We start from the raw sequence: 26214 nt of genomic DNA on the forward strand, positions 1-26214 counted from the left end.
CATGTGTTCGTTCCCCTGTGGGCGCGCTTCGGCCCCCGCTCGCGGTGCTGGCAGCTGCTCTACTCGTGCTGAGAGGGCCTCACCGGGCTAAGCAGCAATGTGCCCCTCTCCGCTTCCCCGTGCCCCTTGATCCTTCTTTGGAGATGTGCCCTCGGAGTACCCAGCGAGGCCCTCGGAGGATGGAGCCAGGGCGCAGTGGGCAGCTGTGGCCGGCGGGGGGCGGAAGACGCCTCACGGGCTCCCGGTCCCCGAGCCAGTGGGTTGTGAAGCCCCGCCAAGGCCGCCTGCCACGGGCCCCCGGCTGTGCCGTCCCTGGCTGGCCAAGGGGGCTTGTGGCCTAATGAGCTTCTTGTTAGCCAGACAGCGGGTAAGGGCTGGGGACAGTTGTATCCAAGGGGGAGAGAGGAGCTTGGAGGGGCAAGTGTAGGAGTCCGTTTTCATTGGTTGGTATTCGGCAGACTACGGTTTAGGGGTTTTTGGTTTTTTAATGATTGCTGTTGAGATCTATCCCAAAGCCAATTTAATCCTTTTTTTTAATGTTTATTTTTGAGAGAGGGGTAGGGGGACAGGATTCAAAGTGGCTCTGTGCTGACAGCAGAGGGCCCCACGTGGGGCTTGAACTCAGGAGACCGGAGCTCATGACCCTAGCCAAAGTCGGAAACTTAAAGGTCAGAGGTTTAACTGAGCCACCCAGGCGCCCCTACTACTGTTTAAAGGCCCTGCCTGAGCTGGCTGAACCAAGGGCCTGGGTCTCCCATAAGCTACCGAAGCCTCAGCATAGGAGGAGCCCCCAAGGAAACCTGGAGCTTCCACACCACTTCCTGGGAGGGGCTGTTTCCTCCTGAGCTTTGGGCCCCTGGGATGAGGAAGTGGAGGCTGGCACTGGCCTGCAAGCCAGGCCACACCAGGCTAAGTAGGTGGGGAGGAATGGAAGGCACAGAGGGTGACGATGCCCTGAGGCTGTAACCCGCCCTTCTGGCCATCCTGGGAAAGTTTGGACCAGGGATTGCTACTTAACTGTTCTGGGGGGGGGGGGGGGGGGGGGGTGAGGGGAAAAGGGGATGTCGTTTTCACCCAAACGGGACCTCATTCCCTGCCTGAGAGACCCTGAGGGTGCGGGGGTACATGGCCAGGCACTTTGTTGTAACCCCCTTTGGGCTGCAGCAGCCGCCCCACCCCAGGACCCTTTTGGAGGAGAGGGTGGTGGGTGACACTACGGGGCCGCGTGTATGCGGTTAAAGCCTGGGCTTCTTGTGGCAGCCCCTTAAGTGCACACCTCTTTCCCCTTCACTCTGCATTAGGGCACAGCAGACCCTGGGGTCCATAGTCCCTGACCACAAGGTTCTTGAAACCCAAGGAGATTCAACAGGTGTGCGGACTTGTGTGAGGCCCTAAGGAAGCAGCCAGAGAACAGACGCTGCTGGGGGGCGCAGCCTCAGTACCCCCTATACCAGGAAGGGAAGGGGAGACAAGTCAGGCTCTGGAGCCTGTGGGGGATGGAGCCGTGGGACCCAAGGGTGTGGTGGGGACAAGAGTTGTGGGGAGGAGGGAATCCCCCCGGGATTTGGGGGTGGGAGACAGAAGGGATACACAAAGGCTATGCTGGTGGCCCCAGTCCTTGGCCACCCACAAGAGCCACTGGAGTCCCCAGGCCCACTCCCTCCACCGACCCCCATCACAAGACCCCAGAGGCCAGGCAGTCACAGCAGGTTTATTGTCAGCGACAGAGCACCGCGAAGCTCTCCCGGGGGGCCCAGGCAGTGGCCGCAGGGGAGCAGGTGGGGGTGGCCAGGAGCGAAGGGGATGCTGAGGTGGAGGCCTGGCCTCCTAGGATCCGTGTCCCCTCCCACCTCTCTGGGCCCAAGGAGCATCAGTCCAACAGGCAGGGGCCATCCTAGGGGTGGTTTCTGGCTAGATCTGTCCTGGGCAGGAGGGGTCCCCAGAGCCTGGGCCAGTAGCAGTGAGGGCTGCAGGGCCCGCGGGGAGCAGCCAGGCTTCACGGAGAAGCAGGAGCTCCCCAAGTCCCCTAGAGACTTGAGGTGGGTGACAATGGACCCCCTGCTGCCTGGTCCCTTCGGACTCACCCAGCCGAGGAGAGCCCTGAGCCTTGCTCCCCAGGGAGGGGGACTGAAGTGAAGAGCCAGAAGCACATGGGGGCGGGGGACGGGGTCTCCAAGCACCGGTCAGGGGGCTCGGCAGGGAGTGTGCAGGCCTCACGTCTGCAGCTCCAGGAGGCAGCTGGGCTCGGAAGGCGGTGAGCTGGCTGGGCTGGATCTGTGGGCCTCCTGGAGGTCCCGGAGCACCTGCAGCAGCTGGGCCAGTGGGTCCTCAGGGGCTGGAGGCAGATGCGGGATGGGGGCAAGGTGGGGCCAAAGGCCAGAGAGCCCCTGAGAGTGGGACCCTGCCCATAGCAGCCCTGAAGGGAGCTCGGGCCCCTGCAAGAGTCCACACGGGGGGGGGGGGGGGGGGGGGGGGGGGGGGGGGGGGTGTGACCTACCTCCACCAGGGCCTGTGAGCACAGAGCCCGCCTCTGTGCCCGCGCTCAGCTCCCGGTGCTTCTCCCTGCGGGGGAGGACAGAGTGAGGGCTCCTGGTGCCCTGGTCAGGAAGGCTGGGTGACCCCCCTGAGCTGGACGGGGTCCTGGGACTGGGGGGCTGACCCTTTCAGTCTGTGGGGAAGAAACAGAGGCCCAGGTCTTGGTCCCCTGGCACTTTTCCTCTTCCAGCCTCCTCTGGTCCTCCCCACTTCCAAAACGGGGCAGCGGGGGGTGGGGGTGGGGAGCAGGGGGCGGTGGTCATCAGAAGGCACCACTCCTATTTCAGAGGGCCCTGAGGAAAGGGGCCAACTGGGGCCTGAAAGTCCCCACTATTAACTGGCTGTGGAACCAGCTTCTTTCTTCTGGAAATAGGAAACTGACAATTCAAGCACGGTTCCTAACCGGGGTCCACCAGACCTGGGCCACCCTGGGCCCTCTCAGGTACAGTCCTGTGAGTTTGCACAGAGGGAGAGTGGGCGGCCAAGTGGACCCCAGGCTTGAAGTTCCTTAGTTAGGAATTCGACTGGCTTGGCCCTTTGGATGGTCTCCCTGATCTGTTTTGGAAGAGAGGTGTCCCTGTGCTAAGATCTAACGGGGTCCTCTTCCTCAGATCCTTTCTAGGTCCTGCGGGGTCGGTCCAGGCCCTCACCTGCTCTGTTCATTTACTTATTCGACATTTACCACGAGAGAATACATCTGCGTTGTTTCTGGCCACCAAGTGTCCAGTAATTGGTACCAGCAGCCATGGTAAGTGGGTACAGCAGGGCTGAGGACAGGCCACCGTGTCAGTGGATCAGAGGTGCGGGTGGCAAGGAGGTGGGCACAATGAGAAGGGTGGCCGAGGCGTTCTGGAGGTGGGAGAGGCTCTCCAGGCAGGGTGCTGTGATTGGGACTACGAGCCCTGGTCCCGTGTTGGGACCACCCGAACACAAGGCTGCTTGGGTTCAAACCTTTGCCACTTCCTGGCTTAAATGGGGGTAACCGTGGGTCCCAGGAACAGAGCAGACAAGGTGGTGGCTTCATCTTGGAGGTGGAAGATGAAGTCCCTGAACAAGGGGGCCAGAGTAGGGGTGGAGAGGGAGCTGGTGACAGGGCCCCACCGGCAGAAAGGAGGTGGCTGCAGGGTGGCCTGGAGGCTACTGGTGACTGTGGCTCACAAGGGGGCAAGTGGTTCTAATCTGACCGTATGAGCTTTGAAGGGTTTTGAGGAAGAGAGTTAACCGCTGGAAACAAGGAAAAGTCGTGAAGGAGCGAGGACCGTAGCCCTCCTCCCCCAGGGCCCGGGGACAGGAGTGTGGGAGAGAAAACCACCCCCATTCCGCAGACTCGGGGAGGCAGTACTCTCAGGAAACACCGGGTTGCTTAAAAATATCGCCATGCTGGCCTTGTCCTCCAGAGCCTCTGAGTCAGTGGGGTAGGGCGCAGGCATCCCGTTGGTTCCTGAGCTGGGGAGCTGGGGCCAGGGCTGGGAACCAGGGCACCACGGAGGTGGCTGAGGAACTCGGAGAGGTGGCCGAGGGCAACCCCTGAGCCCGAGGGCACAACAGGAAGGCTGGACAGGCTGGGAGGCTGGGGCTTCCACAGCCCATGGACCTTTGCCCTAAGTGCCTCATGCCACAGAGACCTATGTGTCCCTCCCCAGGTGTGGCCACCAAAGGCAGGCCCGTGCCGGGCCTGATGCGAAGGGAGAGACCAGCCACACAGAGCAGCCCTGAGCCCGAGTCCCAACTCTGGGCCTCGCCTGGCACATTCCCTGGGGCTGCACGGGCCCCCTCACCGCAGCGCAGGCTCCACGCCCAGCAGGTGCCGGTAGATGAGCTGGGCCTCCAGGTCGTGATCGAGAGGGTCATTCCACTCCTGCAGGGTCACCCGTGACCGGGTCTTGTCACAGCCCAGATCTGGGGGCACAGAGAGGGCAGGGTGTGGGCAGGCCCTGTGAGAGCTTACGTCCAACTTCCTGGGAGTGCAGGTGGGGACACTGAGGCCGGGAGAGGGACAGGAATACGCTCAGGGGCCCCAGGAGGGCAGCAGCTCATCCCTCAGATTTGCTCCTGAGCCCTGGGACACACGAAGGCAGAGCGTGGGAGCTGCACAACCTTCTGGAAGGAAGAAGGGAGTGCCCTGGAATCGTAAGATCACGAGGAGGGAAGCTGAGGGGTTTGTGCCTTGGAATGAGCTGGCCCTGCCACTTGCTGGCTTTACGACCTTGGCAGAGGTACTGGCCCTTGGTAAGCCTCAGTTTCCGCCTCCATAAAATGGGCTACCAGACCCTGCCACCTAGTGCCCTGGGCAGCCCCCCTCACCAATGACGAGGGTTGTCACCAAGGTCAAAGCCAACGGCTCCAGGTCAGGCCAACTGACCAGCGACACCCTTGTAAAGACCCACCACTGCTCAGTCCCACACGCGGGCCCGAGCTAGAGTGGGTGGGTCAGCTTCCGAGGGCCTCCCGTGCCAGGCTCCAAGGGCCCGGCCTGGAGGCGGGGCGGGGGGGAGCTCCAAGGGCTGAGGCTCTTCTGTGACTGGGGAGCAAGAATTTTGTGAAGCAGCCGGAGGTAAGGGAAGATCGTCACAGTTTCAGAACTGAGCTGTGCGACAGGGTAGCCACTAGCCACGCCTGGGGGGCTCAGTCAGTTGAGCATCCGACTTTAGCTCAAGTCACGATCTCGCAGTTTATGGGTTCGAGCCCCACATCGGGCTCTCTGCTGTCAGCGCAGCGCCTGCCTCAGATCCTCTGCCCCCCTCTCTCTCTGCCCCTCCCCTGCTCCCGCTCTCTCTCGATGAAACGTTAAAAAAATAGCAATACTAAAATAAAATTATATACGAGAAAACAAAGTTAAAACTCAGTTCCCGGGCCACACTAGCCACATTTCAAGCCTAGACACACGCTCACGACCAGCACGTACTCAGTACCGGGCAGCACAGACACATACCATTTCCGTCATCACCGAAAGTTCTAGCAGAGGCTCCTCCCGGCCAGCCCTCTAGTGCCCAGGGTCCCCCCGCCCACAGCTCCGGTACCCGACTGCGAACTCCGGGGCCCTCTCTTGCCCTCATCAGCAAGGAATTCCTAAAGCGCGTTCCTTGGAACGCTGGTTCTGCAAGAACCTCAGTCCCTGGGCAAGACAAGGCTTCCTGTCAAGTGAGTTAGGGAGCCCTGGGTCACAGGGTGTTAGAAACGGGATCCCAACTGGGCTTCAGGCCACCACAGGGCCTTCCGTGTCCCCTCACGCGGCACACACACCACACGGCATTTCCCAAACCAGCCAGTCACGAACCCTCCTTGCCCGGAGCACCCGCAGGGGCCGGCCGGCCTCTGGCGAGTTCCCGCAGGTGCACAGGCAGCCCCCCAAGCCAGGCCAGCAAGCCAGGGCTCGAAGGCCCCGCGTGGATGGGTGCAGGGTAGGGGCCCGTGCCTCCTCTCCCACCTGACTTGTCCTTCTGGTGGCAACAGCTCCACTTGTCCCCGCGGAAGACGCCAGGGTGGTAGGAGCCGAGCAGGCCAGGGTTGCCGATGCTCACCTTCCGCAGCGCAGACAGCCACTGGTTCAGCTCGTTCACGCACTACAGGCGACACGGGGGGCGGCGGTCAGAGGTCACCCCCTCCGGGAAGCCCTCCCTCCCTGGCACTCCCAGGCACGTGGGCCAATGCACAAAGCGTGGGCTGGACCGCGGCCACCACCGGCCCCCTCTGCTGTCCCTGGGGCAGCATACCCCCTGCCGACGATACGTGGTGGCCCTGCTGTCACTGTTTCCCCCTGTGGCTTGGGACAGTCACTTCCCACAACAAGCCAAACCCCTCCCACTTCAGCCTTCCTTCCTGGTCCCTGCGTCCCCCCTAGATGGTCCCTCCTTCACAGTGGCCCTGCTCAAATGCCACGCGTCGGGGGTCCTCCCCCCCACCGAAGCCTACTTCATCCTATTTCCCTCCCTAAGTCTCCTTTGTGCTCTTGAAGGCACTGCCACCATTTGACATTTTAAATATTTATTTAACATCCATCTGCTCCCCTGGGACACGAGCTCCACCAAGGCAAGGCTGTGTTCCGCCTGCCGCTGAACCCCCACCGCTGAGAACAGCCGGGGACCTTGCAGGTGCTCACCAGATATTTTTTAGATGAGTAAATGAGTTAATACGTGAAAAGACGAGAGGCGGTTTGAGGTCATGCACTCGGGGCCACACACTTCCGTAAACGTGTGATTATTACGTGTTGATACACACACACAAACACACAGGCACCAACACACATACTCAGAAATCCAGTTTCCTGCAAACAGGTAGAACACGAAGCTCCAAATCATGGGGACGTACACGTCCAGACGCTGGGCCTCGCACACACCTACATGTGGGTAACCGGACAGGCCCAGGGAAAGGCAGGCACGGCACCCCGAGTCTAGGACACAGACACACGAGACGCACACACACACACACACACACACACACACACACGCCGGATCTCACACCCTGCTGGACCCGATGTGGCCAACAAAGGGGTAGGGGACTCCCTGGGGCCTCCGTGTAGCCGCCCCCCAGGTGGCCATTCCCACAGCGCCCCTCCCCTCCAGGGCCCTCCACGGCCCCCACCCTGCACTGCAGGTAGACCGTCTGGGGCTTGCCCGCATCGTCCTCGTAGATGAGCTGCATGACGTTCGAGCTGCCGAAGCTCTTCTCCTCCACCTTCTCCGCCGCCCGGATGTTGGCCGGCTTGATGAGGGCACTTTTCTGGAGTGGGTGGAGTGGGCAGACTCAGGGTCCCAGCCGGGGCCCCGCCATTTCCTAGTTCTGGGCCTTAGTCTCCCTTTCTGCAGCAGCGGGGGTTGGCGTAGAGGACCCAGCTCTGTGAGTGACCTCGGCCAGATGCAGTGCAGACAGATGGTGACCGATGCCTGGCCTCTCGAGGGTTCCTGGCGGCCCCGGGAGGTCTGAGCATGGGAAACATTGTCTGGAATCCCAGCATTCCCCAGGGCTGGAAGGTAGCACCTGCCGGAATCAGACCCTGTGCCTTTTCCCTTATGAATAATTCCCCAACTTGCCTTTACCTTGCCCAGCTCTAAGAGTCACAACCCACCTTCTGGCCCCTTCTCACTCCTGTCGTCATCCAATATGGTAAGACACAGACGGGATGACGGGGAGTTCTGCGCCTAACAGATCTGCATCCCCGAGGGGCCCCCAAGCTGCTGAAACTCCACCTGTGCCAGCAGCCCCCAGCCCCTTGTCTCTCCCATCAGAGCTTGCCGGGGCCCTTAGCACACAAATAACCAGTCCCCGCGCCCCTCTGGAGAGCACCCACACCCCCCAGCCTGGCATCCAAGCCCACCAACCCCTGCTGGCCTCAGTGATGAGCAGCGAGTGGGGAAACCTGGAGGGGAGACTTGGGGACACACATCTGAGCCATCTTGGGGTAGAGCCTCCCAAAGGGCAGAGGATGGAGGGGCACCTGGGTGGCTCAGTCGGTTAAGCATCTGACTCTTGATTTCGGCTCAGGTTATGATCCAGGGTTGTGGGATCGAGCCCTGCACAGGCTCCATGCTCACTGTGGAGCCTGCTTAAGATTCTTTCTCCCTCTGCCCCTCTCACATGTGCTGTCTCTAAAATTAAAAAAAAAAATTTTTTTTCCCTATTTTAAAAAATCAGGGGCAGGGCGCCTGGGTGGCTTGGTCAGTGAAGCGTCTGACTTCGGCTCAGGTCATTATCTCACGGTCCGTGAGTTCGAGCCCCGCATCGGGCTCTGTGCTGACAGCTCAGAGCCTGGAGCCTGTTTCAGATTCTGTGTCTCCCTCTCTCTCTGCCCCTCCCCTGTTCATGCTCTGTCTCTCTCTGTCTGAAAAATAAATAAACGTTAAAAAAAAAATTAAAAAAAAAAAATCAGGGGCGCCTGGGTGGCTCAGTCAGTTCAGCATCTGACCAGCTCAGGTCATGATCTCACGGTTCGTGAGTTCGAGCCCCGCGTCGGGCTCTGTGCTGACAGCTCAGAGCCTGGAGCCTGCCTCGGATTCTGTGTGTCTCTCTCGCTGCCCCTCCCCTGCTCATGCTCTGTCTCTCTGTCTCTCTGTCTCTCTCTCTGTCTCTCTCTCTCAGAAATAAATACACATTTAAAAAAAATTTTTTTTAATCAAAAAAAGAAAAGGGCAGAGAATGTGCTGCCCATTCTGGGGTACACCTGCTGGAGGGGAGACAGGAGGGGGGCAGACGGGGGTGGTGCTGCACAGGGGGATAGGCGGTATGTCCACAACAGGGCAGAGCTCAATGCTGAGCCCAGAGGGGAATGAGGGAAGGTCCTGCTGGGCTCTGCTGAGGCTGAAGAAAATGCTGAGGGGACTCAGTGGCCAGGCAGCTGCTTAGAGTGGAATGCGCTGGAAAGCGAGAGGCCCAGGCTGAGGAGTCACCCAGGGAGCTCAGTTCCCCCATCGGCTGCTCAGGGCTGGATTGGGCATCCCCGGAAGACTGTCCCCAGAGCCTGACTGACTGGGGGCCGGGTCCGCCCAGCTCGGGGTCAGCAGGTCTGCCCAAGAAGCATGCCCTCCGCCCCTCCTGGGAGACAAGCACAGAGGGACCAGCCCAGGGCCTTCAGTCATTCCACTGGCCAGGATCCCGCCCCCTGCAGGGCCCAGGCGCTGCACCTCAGAGCGACCATCTCCTCTACCCTCAACAGCTTGGCACGTAGGGACCGTCATCCTCAACTTGAAGGCCAAGGCAACAGGGCTCAGAGCGACTGAGACCCTTGCTAAAGCTGGAAACCAGGACTCCTCCCAGACCCTCTCTAATTCCTTGATTTCCCGGAAGCACCCCTCAGCCCCCCACCCAATTCATGCACCAGGAAGCCAGGACTGACACTGCAGCACTGTCCCCCCACCCCCCGCCCTTGGGGAAGAGAAGCTTCCCTCCCGTGAGTCTTAAGAGATACTGTGGCTGCCACCCGAACAGGGTCCTGCCGGACCCTGGGATGGGCTCCAAGGGAGGGACAGGTGCCTCCAGGGTGCCCCCGCTTGCCTACCTCCTTCCTCACCCACCTTGGAGTTGGGCGTTTTGGCGAAGCTGAGGGCCTCGGTGGTGAGGGAAAAGTGGAGTTTCTTGAAGGAGGACATGAGGGGACCCTTGCCCTTGGTCCTGTGGATGAAGAGCGGCCCCTCCTTCACCGGCGGCGCCTGCAAGCTCAGCGCCCGCTGCAGGCCCAGCTCTGGCGGGCAAGGGAGGGAGGGCAAAATGTGAGCCGAGACCAAGCTGAAGCAGGGACTCGGGCAGAGCAAACATCAACAGCAGGCAGTGGGCAGGGCCTCGAGGGGCACAGGCGGCAGCGGGCAAGGCCATGGGGCAGGGAGCGGGGCAAACATGACCAAGAGGCCGCGGACGCAACCAGAGAGGCGCAGAGGTAGGTGGGGACCGGAGACACAGGGCGGGGCGACGACACCTGGAGGGCTGTGGGCGGGGCCGGAGGAGGATCCGGTGTGGGCGGGGCCACCAGCCGGGGGCGGAGCAAACGCGTGTCTGGGGCGGTTGCGCGGGGCGCGGGGCTTCTCTCTCCGGGAGAGCTCACCCTCCTTCTCCTCGATGTCCACCAGCTTGGTGATGAAGTCCTTCAGCTGGGCCACGCCCTGGCGCACGGTGGGCTGCAGCGGCTCCATCCAAGCCTCCTTGGCTCTGGAAGCTGGCGCGTCCATGTTGCCCACGTTCTGAACCGCCTGAGGGGGGACAGCCGCCAAGGGGCAGGCTCTGCTGGGTCAAGGGCCCACCCCTGCAACCTCCCCCGCCCCACCACCAAATCTGTGCTACCCCCACTGTAGAAGCAGAGGTGGAGGCGGCACACGCACTGCTCACAGGCCCATTCCATCCCCATTGGGACTCGGCGCCGAGCACCCCATGGAGTCTGAAGCCTTTCGGGACCCGACAGTCGAGGCTACTTGAGCCCAACCGGCTGGCCTTTCACAGCAAGTTTAATATCAGCCTGTTCCACTGGGTGTGACGACCCCAGCCTGGGAGTGAGTAGAGCTGGAGCTACAAGGCCCCCTATTCACACGCAGGCTACACGGCCTTGGGGAACCTCTTGCCCCTCGGAGACCCGTTTCCTCATCCACACGAGATCGGTGCCCGTGAAAACGCTTTGCAAACTATAAAGTGCGGTGCTACAGGTGTTCCTGGAGCCAGTGGGGAGCACACCGCTGTCCAGGCAAGGGCCCCCCGGGCACCCGGTCGGGCATCTCGCCAGTGTCCACGGGCCCGCACCTTGGCCAGCAGGAGCAGGGTGCGGCTGGTGCGGGCATCCGCGTGCCGTTCCCGCAGGTGGAAGAGCTTGGGCGCCATGATGGCGGGAGAGACGAAGCGCAGGCACAGGAAGCTGGTGACGGCGATGAATGGCACGTTCTAGGGGGTGCGGGAGAGCAGGGGCTGGACTCCCCGAGGCCGGGGCTCGGAACAGCCCGCTGGGTTTTGGTGCTGTCCCCGCCTCTCCCTCTCCCCACGACCCCGCCAGGCGCTTCGAAGCCCCACCCCCCCAACACCGCGCCTCCGGGCGCCACAGCTGCCCCCTTCCCCACCGCTTTCTTCCCTCCGCCCGGCCCCACCGGCAGAGGGCGCACCTCGTGCTGGGCGCTGGGGAAGCGCTCGCGCACGCGCCGGAAAAGCTGGCGGAAGGTGGCGCGGACCACGGCGGGGCATGCGCGAACGGAGCGACTGAGCGCGCTCAGCAGCGCCGCCAGGTGGGCGCGCAGCGTCTGCGCGCTCTGCTCCAGCACCTCGGCCTCTGTCTGCGGGCGGTGCAGCCCCGAGCACCTGCGTTGGCCCGCAGGGGACCCGCAAGAGAAGGTCGAGGTCAGCGCCCGTGCACACGGCAGCACAGGGGCTCCTGGAGACAGGCGCAGTAAGGCATCAGCGGAGACAGGGGCACACAGGCAACGCACAGGTGGGCAGAGCGATGAAAAGGTAGACCCAGGCCCAGGCAGAAAGGGCGAAAAACATACATTTGCATAAAGGGCCTGACACCCCCGCCCCCAGAGATCGCCCCCGGCCTCACCCTACGTCCTTGACTTCCACTTTGCTGGGGTCCAGCTCCACGTACTTCTTCTCCTCAAACACCTTGTCAATGATGGGGCCCAGGACGCCGTGCAGATACCGCATCCCAGCCACCTGGGGGCGGCGGTGAGTGGCGTTGGTCCCGTCTCCCACCTCCAGCTGCCTGCCATCTCCCTGCAGCTGACCTCCCAGCCACCCCCTACACCATCTGCCTGCTGTGTCTACTCAGGAAAGAACGGGGCACACGATGGGGACGGCGCGACACACTGCTGCCACAGGATGACTGCATGGACGGATGAAGGCAATTCTTAGCCTTAAAGGGCCCTGGACACTGGAGACTGGAATCTAAGCTCCCACTCTGCTTCTTGGCCCTTCTGAAACTCCTCATCTATGAAACAAAGAGCACATATCACTCAACCTCACCTTCAGAAAAGACTCCATGGACTTCGAGGCCAGAGAGTTGCTCCGGAACAGGGTGTTAGCCTCACCTATGAGCAGAGGTTCTAGTGGGTAGGGGGGTTGAGAGAGGGACCAGGCTTTGGGGGAGGACAGAGGACCTTGGGATCCCCCAGCCCACTGCCCCAACTCTGCCTTTTGCTCTTTCCTTTGCCCCCTAATCAGATCAGGCAGCTTCCTACAGGAAGACTTCCCAGATTTCTCCCCTCTCAGCATCCCTGGAGTCCTTGGCTCCTGGCTCCCCTCTCCACCACACACTCAGACAGGCCACTCCCTCCCAGGCCTCACTGGTACGACCCAGCTCCAGCTGGAAGAGCAGGTCCAGAAAGTCTTTGGCCAGTCCCTGCCCCAGGAACAGTTTGAGCAGGTTGGTGGCCACATCCTGGCGGCATTCGGTGCTTGTTGTCTCCTCGATAAGTGCTATCAGCTGCCCTGGGCCCTGCAGGAGGCAGCAAGGAGAGGCAGGGTCAGAAGACGCACAGGGGAACCCAAACCCTTCACTCTGAGGGCCTGGGACCACCACGGGGAAGGGGGAGGGTGCTTTCCCACAGAATGGCGAGGGGCCCTGGGCATTGGTTAATTCCTTACCATCCTGAGAACTGAGAGTTTTGCTCTTCAGAGCAGGTTTAGAAGGACAGGGAGAACAGGCCTGCTGTCCCTGGGCCCTCCCACCTTCCCCCGGGGCCCCCTCACCTGGGTGCCCAGCTTCACCTCACGGCACAGCAGCTGCACCAGGGGCTGGTAGCAGCCGGAGGGCAGTACCGTCTCGTCCCGCAGCCGCACCTCCAGCTGCAAGGAGCCCAGGTTGCCCCTGGAACGGGCAGCCTGTGACCTCTCCACCAGGGACCCAGGCCACCTGGGCCGTGCCCCCTCCCGCACCGCCTCCATACTCCCCCTTGGGGCCTGCACTGCACCCCTCCCACTCTTTCCCCAAGGTACTCTCTGCTTGGAAGGCCCTTCCCGCCTCCAAACTCAGGGGAACACCACCCATTTTCACCGCCTGGCTCCCTGTCACTTCTAGACGCCTTGAACTCTGCGCTTGACCCATATGGACATGCGGGGCTCCCGGCTTTGAATCTGTAAACTCTCAGAGATCCGCTCCTCCACATACACAATCCCCAACTGTCATAACAACCTGCCAGGGGAAACTGAGGCTCGAGGGGATTAAGCAACTCGCCATAATGGATCTAACTACCAAGCTCCTCTGCTCAGACCCCTTCTGGGGAGGGTGCTGACCAAGGCTTAACCTCTCTAAGGCCCCCACGTCCAGAAGCACAGGACAGTTCACCAAGTGATGCACTAGCACATGGTCTCATACACAGTCGAAGCCGCCAAAACGGCTCGTCCCATGGAAATGCCTGCTGCGGGACTCAGCCCCTGCCCTGCCCCTGCCCCGCTGATGGTGGGGATGGGGGGGTCTGGGGTCCTCTGCAGAGAGACAGAGTGAACCATCCAAGGTGGGGGACACTGCTGATCCCCTACTTCCGGGCTGAGTGGTGAGCGAGGAGGCCAGAGGGCTTCCTTGAGGGGGTTGCCAGATTTACCAAAATAAAAATACAAGAAACCCAGTTAAATCTGAATATCTTTGGTAGAAGTCGGTCCCCGACATCGCACGGACATACTTACACTAAAAATTATTCATTGTTTGTCTGAAACTCAGTTTTAAGGGGACAGCTTGTATTTTATCTGGCAACCTTGTTCCTGGAGAATTTGGGGGGAGAGTCAGAGCTCTGGGGACTCAAACTACGGTCTGAGGTCTGCAGAGAAACCCTTAAAGGGAAAGGGCTGAAGGCCTGTTCCAGAATCTGCCAGAAGGTGGAAAGCAGGAGACTGCCTTGGAGGACAGGGCTGAGTCCAAGGCTGTGAGAAGCCAGAGGCGGCAGGATAGGCCAGGATAACGGAGCCTGGGCCATCGGGCAAGCGCAGAAAGAAACCTGGAGCTGCGTCAGCCCCTCCCCCCACCACACGCAGCCCCGCCCATTGGAGCCACTGTCCGCGCCTCCCTGCCCTGGGGACCCCGAGCCCACCAGCCCCAGGCACTCACTCTCCCCGCTGATTCTTGGACTGGTCGGGCTGCAGCCGGAACCAGCCCTCCTCCTTCTGGGCCGCGCACAGTTTCTGGACATTGAACACCACCTGGGGACAAGGCAGAGGCAGGGGGGCCGCGCTGGGGCTGGGGCTGGGGCCCTCAGGGCTCTTCCTTGCCAAGGAATCTTCCTTTGGGGGAGTCCCTTCCGGGGGTCCCTGAGCACCAGTGGCTGGCCCTGGGGAGTGCCCCTTTGAAGCAGCAGCAGGGCGGGGTGGGGGAGGAGGGGAGGAGGGGAGAAGGGGGGTGGTTCTGGAATGGAGGCGGGGCAGGTGCAGCCAGAAGGGGCAGGGTGCTCACTTTGCCCAAGAAGTCATTCCTGCTGACGAGGTCCCAGTCCCAGGCTTCCACACACAGCGCCTCCGCGGCCCCCTCCTCCAACTCAAACTCAAACATCTCGTTCCAGCGTGGGTAGCGTGATTTCTTCACGATCTGCCCAAAACGGGGTGAGTGGGGTGGGGTGACCCCAAGGGGCCCCCCAAGGCCCAGCCACCCCAAACACCCCACGTGGGATCCCTGCAGGGCCCTTGCAGCAGGAGAGGTATAAACTTCCTGTTCAAACCTTCCCCAAACCGGGAGAAATTGGGGCTCAGAGTGGGTAAGGCACTTGTCCAAGGCCACACAGCAAAAAGGTAGCAGATGGCACTGAGAAGCCAAGACTCCACCCCCTTCTCCTCCCAGGGTTGCGCCCACCACCCCAGAGGTGAGGAAAGCCATGCGGGGAGCTGCTGGACTGTGCAGATGAACCCCGCACTGGTTGTCTCGGCCCAGCCTGCAGGGGTTGGTGCCAGAAGGGCTGGGATCTGTTAACACCCCCACACAGGTCACCCCGCTTTTCCAAGCCTCTTCTGTGGGACCGTAGTCCCAGCCTGACCTCCCGGGTGATGAGGGCCCAGGCCAGACCCTGAGCCTGCCTGCCCCCTCCCCAGCCCCCTCACCGAGGTCTCCTGTGTCCGGCCGCTGTAGCGCACTCGGACAAAGGGGTCAGAGGCACCATTCCGGTCCTTCGGGGCCAGGTCCCTGGGGAAAGTGGAGCATCCACTTGTCACATGACCGTTGCGGGGGTCATCCGGGCCCACCGGGTAACTATGCACAGCACCCCTCCCTTTTCTGGACCCTGGTTCCCACAGCGTTCACCCCATGGGCCTCCGGGGGCACCCACACCAGACCAGGGATCCTCTGACTCGGCAGGACTAGCTGCTGCTCTGGGGACTGGGGGAGGCGAGCGCATCCGTGGAACAGCCCGGGCCGTGCCGCCCCACCCGCAATCTGTTCCCAGGGCAGGACTGAGCTGGGGCCACCTCTCTGAGCCTCGGTTTCCTTGTCAGTGGAATGGAGAAGATCGCCCCAACAATTGAGATCACGGGCTAGAAGGCCTGCCCCACAGGGCCAGGGGGGTTTCATGAGCAGCCCCGATAGGCCAGCCTGCCCTGTCTCCACAGCTGGTCCTTTGCAAGGCCCAAGGGCGGTCAGGCGCCCCCAGCTCAGGACCCTTTGCGCCAAAACAACAAAGCCCATCCTTCTTCCATCTACTATAAATATTAGCTTCTGCTCTTTTTGGTATTTTCAGCTCAAAGCCTCTCATGCCTGGTTTTTTTTCTTCCTCAGAACCGTCTAATAGGAATCCCAGAGCTTGGCCTTGAGGACCTGCCCAGAAAGATGAGAAATGTTCTTTCTGCCTCTGCAGCAAAGGCAGCTTCGTAGGCCTCTCAGGACCCCAGCAGGGTCTGAGCTGGGGGCGGCGGGGGCCAAGGCCCCTCACACTTTACAGAGAGGTCTGGACAGACCACTCCTCCCACCCAGGCACCTGCTGAGCGGAGGCCAGGCTGGAGCCTCGGCCACCCACAAGTTTTCCGTGTGTTTGTGGCTGTTCCACGTTCCAGCCCGAGGACAGAAAATAAAGCCCAGGGGAGCCACAGTCCTCATTGGCAGGAGAGAGATCTTCCTCCCAGGGAAGCCACCCACCCACATGGGGTTCCACTCCCCACCCTGCCGCCCCAGAGGCGAGCAAGGACCCTGTGGAGGTGGGCTGGAGCCAGAAAGGAAGGCGCTTCTCATGGAACGTGTGTGACTCACACTCAGGCCCAGACGGGAGGGGAGCCTGCAGCTAAAAATAGCCGGGGGTGGGGGGGGGAGGGGGAACCCTGTCACAGGTGACTCAGGCCCACCTTCCCACCCAAGCCTCCCTCCTGGAGAGAACCCCGCCCCTCCCATCTGGAGTTTTCCAGCAACTCCTTTCACCCCCCACCCCACTGAGGACCCCGCTACACATCCACGCTGTATCAGGTCAAGTTCATACTGGAGTTAAAGGCAGCAGAAGCCCAGTCTTAGCACTGGGCCTGCACGTTCAGAGTTTGGGGTCCCCTCTGTGATGCCCAAAGCTCCGCCATTAGAACCTCACCCCTTTCTCCAAGAGACATAGCCTCCCGTGTGCGGTCACCCAGGAAACCTCTTCGGGTCCGAGGCCCTCCTCGTGGGAGGAGGTGCAGGGCCAGGACGTGGAGGGGGGGACGGCACACCGGGAGTCCTAGCTGGTGTCCCTAGCTGTGTGGGGCCCTCCGCCCCGCTCCCCCGCGCCTCCCGTCTCACCTGGCCTCCAGCACAGAGCAGCGCAGCAGCCGGCGGGCCCGCGGCCCCGGCACCACCTCCAGGCGCAGGTGGATCTCGCCCTGCACCTCCTCATCGGGATCGACCTCCGTCAGGTGCGCCCATCCGCTGAAACCTGTAGGGCTGGCGGCTCAGCCGGGGGCCTGGCCCTCTCCCTCAGCCCCGCCAGGCGCCACCCGGCCCCCTCTGCAGGCCCCTCGGGGTCCTCTCAAGCTCCGTGAGGCGGGGGCTGTTGTCCCCACTGACAGATGAGGAAACTGAGGCTCAGCAGCTGAGCAACAGCACTTGGAAGAGGCTTGATGAGCATCCAAATCCGGTGACCCCTGTGTCCTTACTGTTGTGTCACAAGGCATGTGACGGCTCTGACCCTGACTCACGACGGGACTGCCTTCTCTGTCCTCAGTTTCTCCAACTTAAAACAATGGCTCTTGTCTAGGGCTGCTGGAGGAGGAACTAAGGCCAGACGGGGAAGCAGCAAGGGAACAGCATCACTTGGGCCACTGGACCCTGAGGGGCTGGTGGGGGCGGCGGGCAGGAAAGGCCTCTGGCCTGGCAGGGGCCAAGAGGCTCCATGAGTCAGCAAAGTCCCCCCCACCCCCGCATGCCTGCCCGGCCTCACAGACAGGAGCAGGTGCGTGCCGGGAAGGCCCCGGGAGAGTCCCGGGGACTCAGACAAGCGGAACCTGTACTGTCTGAGAGCTCCTGGCCTGAACCCTCCCTGGCAGATAGGGACCCAGCCCAGAGGAGGCCCCGGGTCACACAGTGAGGCTGGGAAAGAGCGGACCCTGGAAACAATGTCAGCATCCCGGCAGTCACCAAAGGGGCCCAGCCCAGCCGCAGGCTGACCCTTCACAGGCTTAGGACACGGTAGCACTGGGGCCCAAGCTGGGGGGACTCCAGGGGTACAGAAAGAGCCAGCCCGATTGGGAGGAGGGGGCCTCTACACCTCAGCAATGGAGCATAGAGAGGCCCTTCTTCTGCCTGCCGAGGCTTCAGGTCCCACTGCTAGCAGCCCCCCTCGGCCCTAGGGGGTTGCAGTCCCAGCCAGGGGGCAGAATGGGGCCCAGGGCACAGAGGCCAGGGTGCCGGAGCTGGCCAGAGGCCCTTCTAGGGAGGGCAGACATGGCTCTCCCTGAGCACGGGCCCTGAAGCAGCCTAGAAGCAGCATCTTTGAAATGGGGGAAGGCCAGGGACAAGCAGAGCAGTGGGGCAAGAGAGGAGGGAGGCCAGAGTGGGCCACAGGCTCCCTCCCGGGGGTCTTACCCTTAGGGTGAGCGGCCAGGGTGTCCCTGGTAAGGCAGACCTTCCCAATAACGTCGTCCCGGCTGGAGGATGAAGAGGGAACCAGAGCTGGGCAGGGCTCTGCAGGGGGCTCAGGACCCCCCTCCTGCCCAGTTCAGGGGCCCTGTGGGAAGCAGGGAGGCTGACGCTCGTCACTTACAGGAGCCTACTGCAGCAGGACCCATGACCCTCCCGTAGGCCCTGCATTCTGGACCCTCTCGTGGGTATGTACCCTGTTTCTGTGCACGGATGGACACGTGTGCCCACGCATCTGCCGAGCTCATGCTCTGTGGGTTCTCTAGCTCGCAGCCCCCACGCGCGGCCCAGCACACCCGTGCCTGTGTCCCCGCACACGCACACGTACGATGTGGTGTGAGCCCAGTGAACCCTCCGCCCCCACAGACACCCACACGCTCAAACCCCGATCCCTTCCAGACCCTTCTGGGCTCCCCCTCCCGCCAGGCTGTAAAGAGGATGCCAAGCGACCAGCAGTCCCAGCAGTGAAATGGGCAGGTGGTGGGGTCTGGGCCCCAGCCAAAGAGTGGGGGCCCACCCACCTGAGGGCATCCTCATCCATGACGTAGAAGGCCACCGCGTGGAAGGCGGGCGGCAGGTGCACCTGGTACTCCTCACCCCAGAACGGGCACAGGGTCTTCCACACAGTGGCTGTCCTACAGGAGAGGACCCTCAGCACCTGTCTGGGCCCCCCGCAGGCCCCAGGCCACGGCAAGACGGGGCCGTGTGACCTAAGTCCACCTTTCCCCACATCTCCTTCCACTCCCGGCAACAAGTGCTCTGCCAGTGGATGGTTTTCCTTGTCCTAGACCCTACTGCCCACCATTAATCATTCCTTCCTGACCTTCCTTGCTGCTCTGGGCAGGGCATAGGGCCGCATCCATCAGGCCATTTTCCATCTGGGGAAACTGAGACCACAGGTGGCCGTAGCTGGCCTCAGGTCCCGTGACGGGGCAGTGGCAGAGCCGGGACCAGAAGCCCAGCCTCCCAGCCTCACCCTGGCTCCTGATGCTGAACAGACTTACTAAGGGTGGGAACAGGGGGATGGCCAAGTTGACCCTGGAGCTAGACAATCCTCCTGGGGGGGGCCTGGGAGCCACGGTCCAGAGCCTGACCCAGAGAGGTCTTGCGTGGGCAGAGCCTCACCCAGCTCTGGCCAAACCCCCAGGGCAGCGCCCCTCAGCTCACGGGACTTGGCAGGGCATGTGGGGGTGGGGGTGGGGCAGAGCTGAAACCCCCAAGGACCCGGATGAAGGCTCAGGGCGTCACCTTCACCCCAACCACTTCTCAGGTAACTTGAACTCTGGAGCCTCGGTTTCCCTGTCTGTCACAGAGACAACCAGAGCCATCCTGCCTGCCCCCTCTTGGTATCGTGGTTTGGAGGGAATGAGGCAAAAGACCTGAGGTCCTGTTTGCAGTGGGGGGAGTCTGTCAGCCTTGGCTGGCGGTCAGCCATGGGCGCTCAGGTGGGCGGAACAGGGGGGCGGCTCTGGCCACGAAGTCCGGGACACGGAGGGCACGAGACCGCAGAGGCCCTGCCCAGAATCGTGGAGCCCTTTTGTCCACACCCAGGGGAAGTGGCCCTTCTGGGTACAGGCTGGGGCCCCCTGGCTGGAGCAGCCTTTCTGGGGTACAAGCACTGTGGGAGTCTCTCAGGAAGCGGGAGCAAGGGCCGGGGAGGAGCTCTGGCTTTGGGCTCCGCCAGATTTGGGTTCCAGTCCGAATCTGCCACCTCCTAGGTAGGTGACCCTGGGCAGGTTACTTAGTCTCTCTGAGCCTCCGGGCTCCTCATCTGCAAACGCGATTTAATAATATCACAGCCAGCTCGTTGTAAGTTTTCAAATGGGCTGCAAAAGGTGTAGCACAGGGCCCGGCAGACTGTACTCCGTAAACGACAGCTGCTGGTCCTAATCATCATCCTCTGTCCCTTTTGAGGGCTGTAAAGATTGTAAACGGGGCGCCTGGGTGGCTCGGTCCGGTCCGTTAAGCGGCCGACTTCGGCTTAGGTTATGAGCTCACGGTTCGTGCGTTCAAGCCCCACGTCGCGCCCTGTGCTGACAGCTCGGAGCCCGGAGCCTGCTTCGGAGTCTGTGTCTCCCTCTCTTTCTGCCCCTCCTCCGCTCACTCTCTGTCTCTCAAAAATAAATAAACGTTAGGGGCGCCTGGGTGGCTCAGTCGGTTGAGCTTCCGACTTGGGCTCAGGTCAAGATCTCACGGTCTGTGAGTTCGAGCCCCGTGTCTGGCTCTGTGCTGACAGCTCAGAGCCTGGAGCCTGTGCAGGTTCTGTGTCTCCCTCTCTCTCTGACCCTCCCCCACTCATGCTCTGTCTCTTTCTGTCTCAAAAATAAACATTAAAAATAAATTAAAAAAAAAAACAAAGGGACACATGTGCCCCTATGTTTATAAATAAATAAATAAATAAATAATAAGCGTTAAAAAAAAAAAAAGGGCAGAGTTGGTGAGAAGCCCTTGGATATAATCCCTGGATGGGCGTCAAGGTCAGTCATTAGCATGAGGAGTTACTGGTCGGGTCGGGTCTTTCTCCCCTCCAAGCGGGTCTTTCTCCCCTCCAAGCGGGTATGTCAGGGCATTGGGGGTGGGGGCAGGAAACAGGGGATTAGATGCTCCAAGACCTCCCCCTTCTACCCCCCCCCCCCCCCCCCCCCGTACCTGATGATGGGCTCATTGTCCACCTTCACGATGCAGTAGGGGTCGCTGCTGCCGGTGCTGCAAGACAGAAGGCCAGGGAGGGGCGGACTGGCGTCCAGCTGCAGGCAGGGTGAGGGCAGGGGTTCCCAGCCCTCCCCTCGGTGACCCCAGGAGAAAGACAATCAAGTCTGAGGTACCAGGGCCCGGGCTGGTGCCTGAAGGCTCCTCAGGCCAAAACGTGTGCCCCGCCATCAGTGTGGGAGGCGCCGAGGCTCCCCTGCCCAGATGCAGGGGAAGGGGAGAAACGGCTCACTGCCTCCCCCCCCCACCCCGCTCATGAATGGATGCCTCTTCCTGCCACCCTTTCCTCCCGCCCTGCCCTGTAACGGCGCCAAGGAACAGCCCCGGGCAAGCTGGAGAAACCCCTATCCTCAACACCCAAGTCAGCCGGTTTTCTCCTCTGAGCCCTTGAACCCTTACCCCTTGCTACTGCTGCTCCCCAGCCTGGACAGCGAGGCCCACCTCCCAGCCTCAGCCTCCCCCAACCCCCCCCCCCCACCTACCCCCCCAAGAGCCCTGCCCCATCCCAGAGGCAGGAAGTAAGGTCTCCCCTTGGGTCCCACTGCCTACAAACTCTCCATCTTCTCTCCATCCCGGGACTGCTCGTGAGTACTGTCCTCAGCTGCCATCCCCACCTGACTACCTGAGCGCAGGGGCCACTTCTGCGTCCCCCCAGGGGCTAGGACAGGGGTCCCAGGAATGTTTCCTGGATACACGAATGAATGAACAAATGTAACAGTCTGCCCCCGAGCTCTGGGCCACCCGGGAGAGAAGGAAGGGGCAGACCAACCTGGGACTGCTCAGGCGCCCTGGTCTCCATGGGTGGGGGATTCCTGGGGTGGTCTAGGCCTAGGGCTGGTCCCAGGCAAGTAAGGGGGCGAGGACTGTCTCCAGAAGTGCCTTTCAGGCCCAGTGTCCATTAAAAGGAAGTGTATTTGCTTGTTGGAGGTTGGGGAAATTCCAAGTCTTGCTTCCCTTCTCAGAAGGGGCCCTTCCTGCAGAGGAAGCCACGAGATGCAAACATCTCCAAAGATCCTCCTGATGCTGACCGGAAATGTCTGCCAAGACTCAGTTCCCCACATGGCATGGTGGGGCCACGACGGTGGCTCCCGGCTGCCTCGGGCCCTGACCTTCGAAGAGGGCCAGCCAGTGGGAGAGGTTCAGTAAATGTTGGCACCGCCCTAGACACCTTGCTCTTCTTCCTGTGGCCCCTCCTCTTGTCCTTTAGGAGCCCCCTCCTCCAAAGAGCCCCTGGGGAACACCCCAGCTTGCATCCCACCACCCCAAAGCCAGGGGGCCGTAGGCCTCCAGCAATCAGGGCCCTGTGCGCCCCAGGAGCTGGGCTGCGCGGCAGGGCCCCGGCAGCTGCGTGCATGTTTGCGCCGGAACTCCGAAGGAGGGAGACATCGGTGTGGGCTGAGGCCTCTGGGGGTGGACCCCCTCTACCCCGCCTCTGCTTTCACCCCTGGCACCCCTGTAGCCCAGCTCTGCCCACAGCGCAGTTCTCACTCAGCGAATGAATCTCTGAATGAAGAGTGAGGTCTGTGGCTTGTGTTACAGGCAAGGTCGCTGGAGTGGGCAAAGGCCCGGAGGCTGGAACAGACCTGCGTGTGCAGGGGCAGGGTGAGCTGGGTGGCTGGGTCACAGGGGGGCAGAGGGGCCGGTGTCAAGAGCGGGCTGAAGCCAGAGGCCCGACCACAATCCCTGGCCAGCTGCTGGGACCTGTGGCCCTGCCCAGTGCCCTCTGCCCTGATGAGGCCCCTGGGCTGGTCCCCTGTCTGACTTCTCCTTCCCCAGCCTGGCTACTTGCAGGGTCTCTATATTTAGGCCTTTGGCAGTTTCCAGGCCGTGGAAGGGGAAGGATCAGGGCAAACCCTGAAATAGTTCCGGGCCCGTCCCCAGGGCCACTGGGCGTGGGAGCCAGTCACCAGTCATTATGAGACTTAGCTCCTGTCTGGCTGACCCAGGCACCCAAGGATGGGAGACGGTAGAGGGAAACAAAACAGGAACAGGTGGGCTCTAAAAGCTGTCGGTGATGGGGAGCACAGCTGTGCTCTGTGCCCTTAAGAGAACGAAAAGCCCATGAGTGGAGGTGGCAGGGAGGCAGGCCGCGGCCGTGTGATGATGTCTCCCTCCTTAGAACAGTCTCAGTCAACGTGGGCCACCATAAAGGTAGTGAGCTCCCCGTCCTCAGAGGTGTGCGAGTCCCGGCTGGAAGAGATGCTACTCAGGAGACAGGCCGATGAGGCACAGTGAGGCAGGCTCACCACCACCCCTGCCTCCAGCACTCAGTGCGGGGCCTCCGGTGATCTTCAAACCCCTGACATCCGGGAGCTAAATCATTTGCATGGCATTTGCAAGGCTCAGTCCCCACAGAGCCCCACAGCAGGCCTGAAACCTTGGTCCAGCCAGGATTCTTGGCTTGTCAGCAGCAGAAAGAGTGGGTTTGAATGCTGACTTCCCTACCCAAATGCTGTGTGGCCTTGGCAGGTGACTTGCACACCCTGAGCCTCAGTTTCCCCTTCTACAAATTGAGCAGATCTACTTTATAGGACAAATAAAAGGATTAAATGGAAAGGTCCTCCACACCCCTTATTCCCCACCCCCTACTGTGGACCAGGCGACCCCAGAGCCCCAGGAATGCCAAGATGAATGTGTCCCGGTTCCTACCCTCACCCCCAGGCTGCCCAAGAAGCAGCAGCTGCCACTAAGGGCTTCATCCTAACTGCCCCCAAACTGCTGGAGGACACAAAACAGCAAATGAACAGCCCTGCCGGAGGGCACCAGGGAAAGCCAAAGCGGACGTCTGAGAGGGGTCCTGAAGGATGACCAGGAGTTTTCTGGAGGACTCTGAAGGGGCGTGTTTGAAGGCAGAAGATCCTAAACGTGTGCACAAGCAGGGCCGGGAAGAGCCCAACCCAGAGAGGCTGGCAGGGGATGGGAGCCGGGGTCACAGCTAGATTTAAGAGCCAGGTGACAGGTCAGAGCCACTAAGGGGAGGGCAGAGGAAAGGAGGTGAGGGGAGGTGAGTAGGGAGGGGGGCAGGGCAAGGAAAGAGATCCCGGAGGCAAACCAACAGGCCTCGGTGGCCACTCCCCCGGGGAAGGAGACCCAAGGCCCCTTGGCTGTGCAGAGGCAGGGCTGGCCAGAGAAGCCGGCACCTTGGCCCCCTGGTAGACGAAGTCCACGGCTTCACCACCCAGGGCTGGGGAAAGCCTATGGCCAGGCACTAGGGCCTGCGGGGATGGTGGCGGGGGGGGGGGGGGGGGGGGGGGGGGGGAAGGTGCCAGACGGAGGGGATGCTCCTCCCGGCAGCCACCAGCCAGAGGAGGCCCAGCTGACCTAGTTACCAGTGCCAGCAAGGGGGGGTGCTCAGAGGCTGGGCCTGGAGGCTAAGACCCTCCTCGGAGTTCATTTGCCCGCTCTCCCCAGAGACCACAGGCTCAGCTCCCGCCCCACCTACAAGCTCAGAAACCCACCTGGAGATGGCCCTCGCAGCCCCCTCCCTCACCCATTGCCATAGCAACTGCTGAGTCTGGCCTCGCCTGGCCCAGGGGGCCTTGAACTAGAACTGCTCAAGGCGCTGAGAGAGCGGGGAAATTCACGGGGGCCAGGGGCCACTGCGCCTATGGGAGAGATGTCCGCGCCCCAGCCTGCACCCCTCCCCATTCGCATCCAGGTGCCTGCTGAGGAGCCGGGGTTGGGCAGAGGAGGGGTGTGGAGGGGGGCTCCCGACAGTAGACTTTGGACCCAATGCCGCCTCTGGGCTCCCCTTCCCCCACACCCTGCTCCAGGCAGCCAGCGCACCTGGAGCTTTGTGCTTAAGAGATTTTATTTTATTTTTTTAAGATTTCATTTTTAAGTGAACTCTACACCCAACCTGGGGCTAGAACTCACAATCCCGAGATCAAGAGTCACATGCTCTACTGACTGAGCCAGCCAGACACCCCTGTGCTTAAGGGATTCTGACCTCCAGTCTACAGAAGGGGAAACTGAGGCTTCAGAGATAAGATGCTGTCTAAGGCTGTATGCGAGGGAGGCAAGGATTGGATGGGGCAACTCAGCTCTGGAACCTACTGAGAAAGGGGCTGGGACAAGGGGCCCCTAAAACCTCCTCAAATCTGGCCAGGGACCAGGGAAAGCCCTAGATGTTGGTGTTGGTTAGGAGCTCTGGCCCCAAGATGGTGCTCAGCCATTTGGAGCCAGCATTTCACGTCTCTGAGCCTCAGTTTCCTCATTTGTAAAATGGAACGATGAGAGCGTTGGGTTGGGCCTTGCTGGGCAGTTGTGAGGAGGTAAAGCCACCGCATGGCTCAGCCACCCCATCTTTGCACGGTACCGGCCTCCTGACCTACAGGTTCACCCTCCACGCCAGCGCGCAGCTGGAAGCCCCGGGACAGCCCCCCGCCCTGGGGGCGTGTTTCAGGTGCACACTCCCGGGTACTAAAGGTTTCGGAATTACTGAGGAAGACCCCTAGTTTCCAGGGGGCACCCCCCCCAGCCACACCCCCCGCAGTTCACTGAGGCATCTCCTAGCGAGGTCTCCCCCACGCTCAGCCCCTGTCCTGTTAAAGCTCTACCCTTCCTTTCTTGAGCCGCCGTTCGCTGTCTCCCTGCTAACTAAGGCCCTTTATAGACCCCCGTCCCCTCCCCAGTCCACAGCCCTTCCCTGTCACCCCCTGCCCGGTGCCTGCAACAAATCTTAACTGTCCCCATTTCCCTTCCAGTCCCCCACCGCGGCCACACTCGCCACACCCTCGCCGCTGCTCCACTTGTGGGCGGGCCGTGCGGACCCCAGAAAGGTCAGGCACAAGGGGCAGCGCCCCTCCCCAGAAAGTTGGGGCCCCCACCCGCGGCAGCGCTCACATGTCCTTGGCGGGCAGGTTCTTCCCCTCCACGATGCGGATGGACAGCGAGCTGCGCTTGGCCATCGCGGGTCCGCGACGCGGGATGCGGGTCCGGGAAAGCCGGACGCCGGGGTCGGCTGCAGCGGGCGGCCAGCGCGGGACTGGGCGCCGGGGGGCGGGGGGGCGGGCCGCGCCGGGCGCGGGAGGTAAGCGCGGGGGCGGGGGAATCGCTTCCACTTCATTCACCCCCGCCCCCGCCCCACGTGTGGGGGCCAATGCTCCCCGGAGGGCCAATCGGCGGCCGGGGCTCCCCGGCGTGGGCGGGGCCGGCCCAGGCCGCCGCGCTCATTGGCTGCCTGGGGGGATGGGAGGGGCCTGCGCCGAGATCTGTTGCCCTGCTGGCTCGGGGGCGCCGTGGGGCTAGGGGGCGACGGTCGGCGCCGGTTGGCCCGTGCCACGGGTATGTGTGGGCGGCGGGCGTGGTCCCAATGGCAGTTCCCAGGTGCACGGGGGCAGTGGGCCCTAGTGTGTACTCAGAGGCGCGGGCAAGTGCGGGGACACGCGGGCAGGGGACGCGCGAGGAGGACAGCCCTGGCCACCAGAGCCTGACGCGTGGGACGCGCTGCGTAGGTGTAAGATGAATGAATGAACAATCGGACGAACTTAGCAAACAAT

General features: G+C 61.9%; 1 protein-coding gene across 2 annotated transcripts; it reads right to left on the minus strand.

Annotated features, from left to right (window-relative positions):
• Nucleotides 1-1691: 1691 nt before the first annotated feature.
• On the minus strand, nt 1692-25799 carry RASA4B (RAS p21 protein activator 4B). Of its 2 annotated transcripts, XM_043559798.1 has the most exons (22): nt 25559-25687; nt 21483-21687; nt 20654-20710; nt 18526-18639; nt 17951-18012; nt 16670-16802; nt 15019-15100; nt 14381-14512; nt 14039-14130; nt 12688-12805; nt 12283-12433; nt 11962-12026; nt 11540-11652; nt 11106-11298; nt 10753-10890; nt 10067-10211; nt 9543-9709; nt 7117-7254; nt 5963-6098; nt 4314-4434; nt 2498-2562; nt 1692-2335 (listed from the first exon to the last, which is right to left on the minus strand). In XM_043559798.1, the coding sequence occupies exons 4-22, from the start codon at nt 18543-18545 to the stop codon at nt 2214-2216; spliced, it is 2193 nt and encodes a 730-aa protein (XP_043415733.1). In that variant the 5' UTR covers nt 18546-18639; nt 20654-20710; nt 21483-21687; nt 25559-25687; the 3' UTR covers nt 1692-2213. The 2 variants fall into 2 exon arrangements, with proteins under 2 accessions (XP_043415733.1, XP_043415732.1); XM_043559797.1 differs by lacking the exon at nt 21483-21687 and having other exon boundaries at nt 25559-25799.
• Nucleotides 25800-26214: the final 415 nt, after the last annotated feature.

The sequence above is a fragment of the Prionailurus bengalensis genome, chromosome E3, assembly GCF_016509475.1.
Source record: "Prionailurus bengalensis isolate Pbe53 chromosome E3, Fcat_Pben_1.1_paternal_pri, whole genome shotgun sequence".
Taxonomy (NCBI): domain Eukaryota; kingdom Metazoa; phylum Chordata; class Mammalia; order Carnivora; family Felidae; genus Prionailurus; species Prionailurus bengalensis.

Excerpts from the sequence above, each read along its gene's own strand:
- RASA4B (XM_043559797.1), bottom strand. The coding sequence starts at position 25,623 with ATGGCCAAGCGCAGCTCGCTGTCCATCCGCATCGTGGAGGGGAAGAAC. Across the intron at positions 15,101-16,669 it reads TGCTCTGTGCTGGAGGCCAG|GGACCTGGCCCCGAAGGACC; the intron begins GTGAGACGGGAG and ends CACTTTCCCCAG. Across the intron at positions 10,891-11,105 it reads TCCCCAGCGCCCAGCACGAG|AACGTGCCATTCATCGCCGT; the intron begins GTGCGCCCTCTG and ends CGCACCCCCTAG.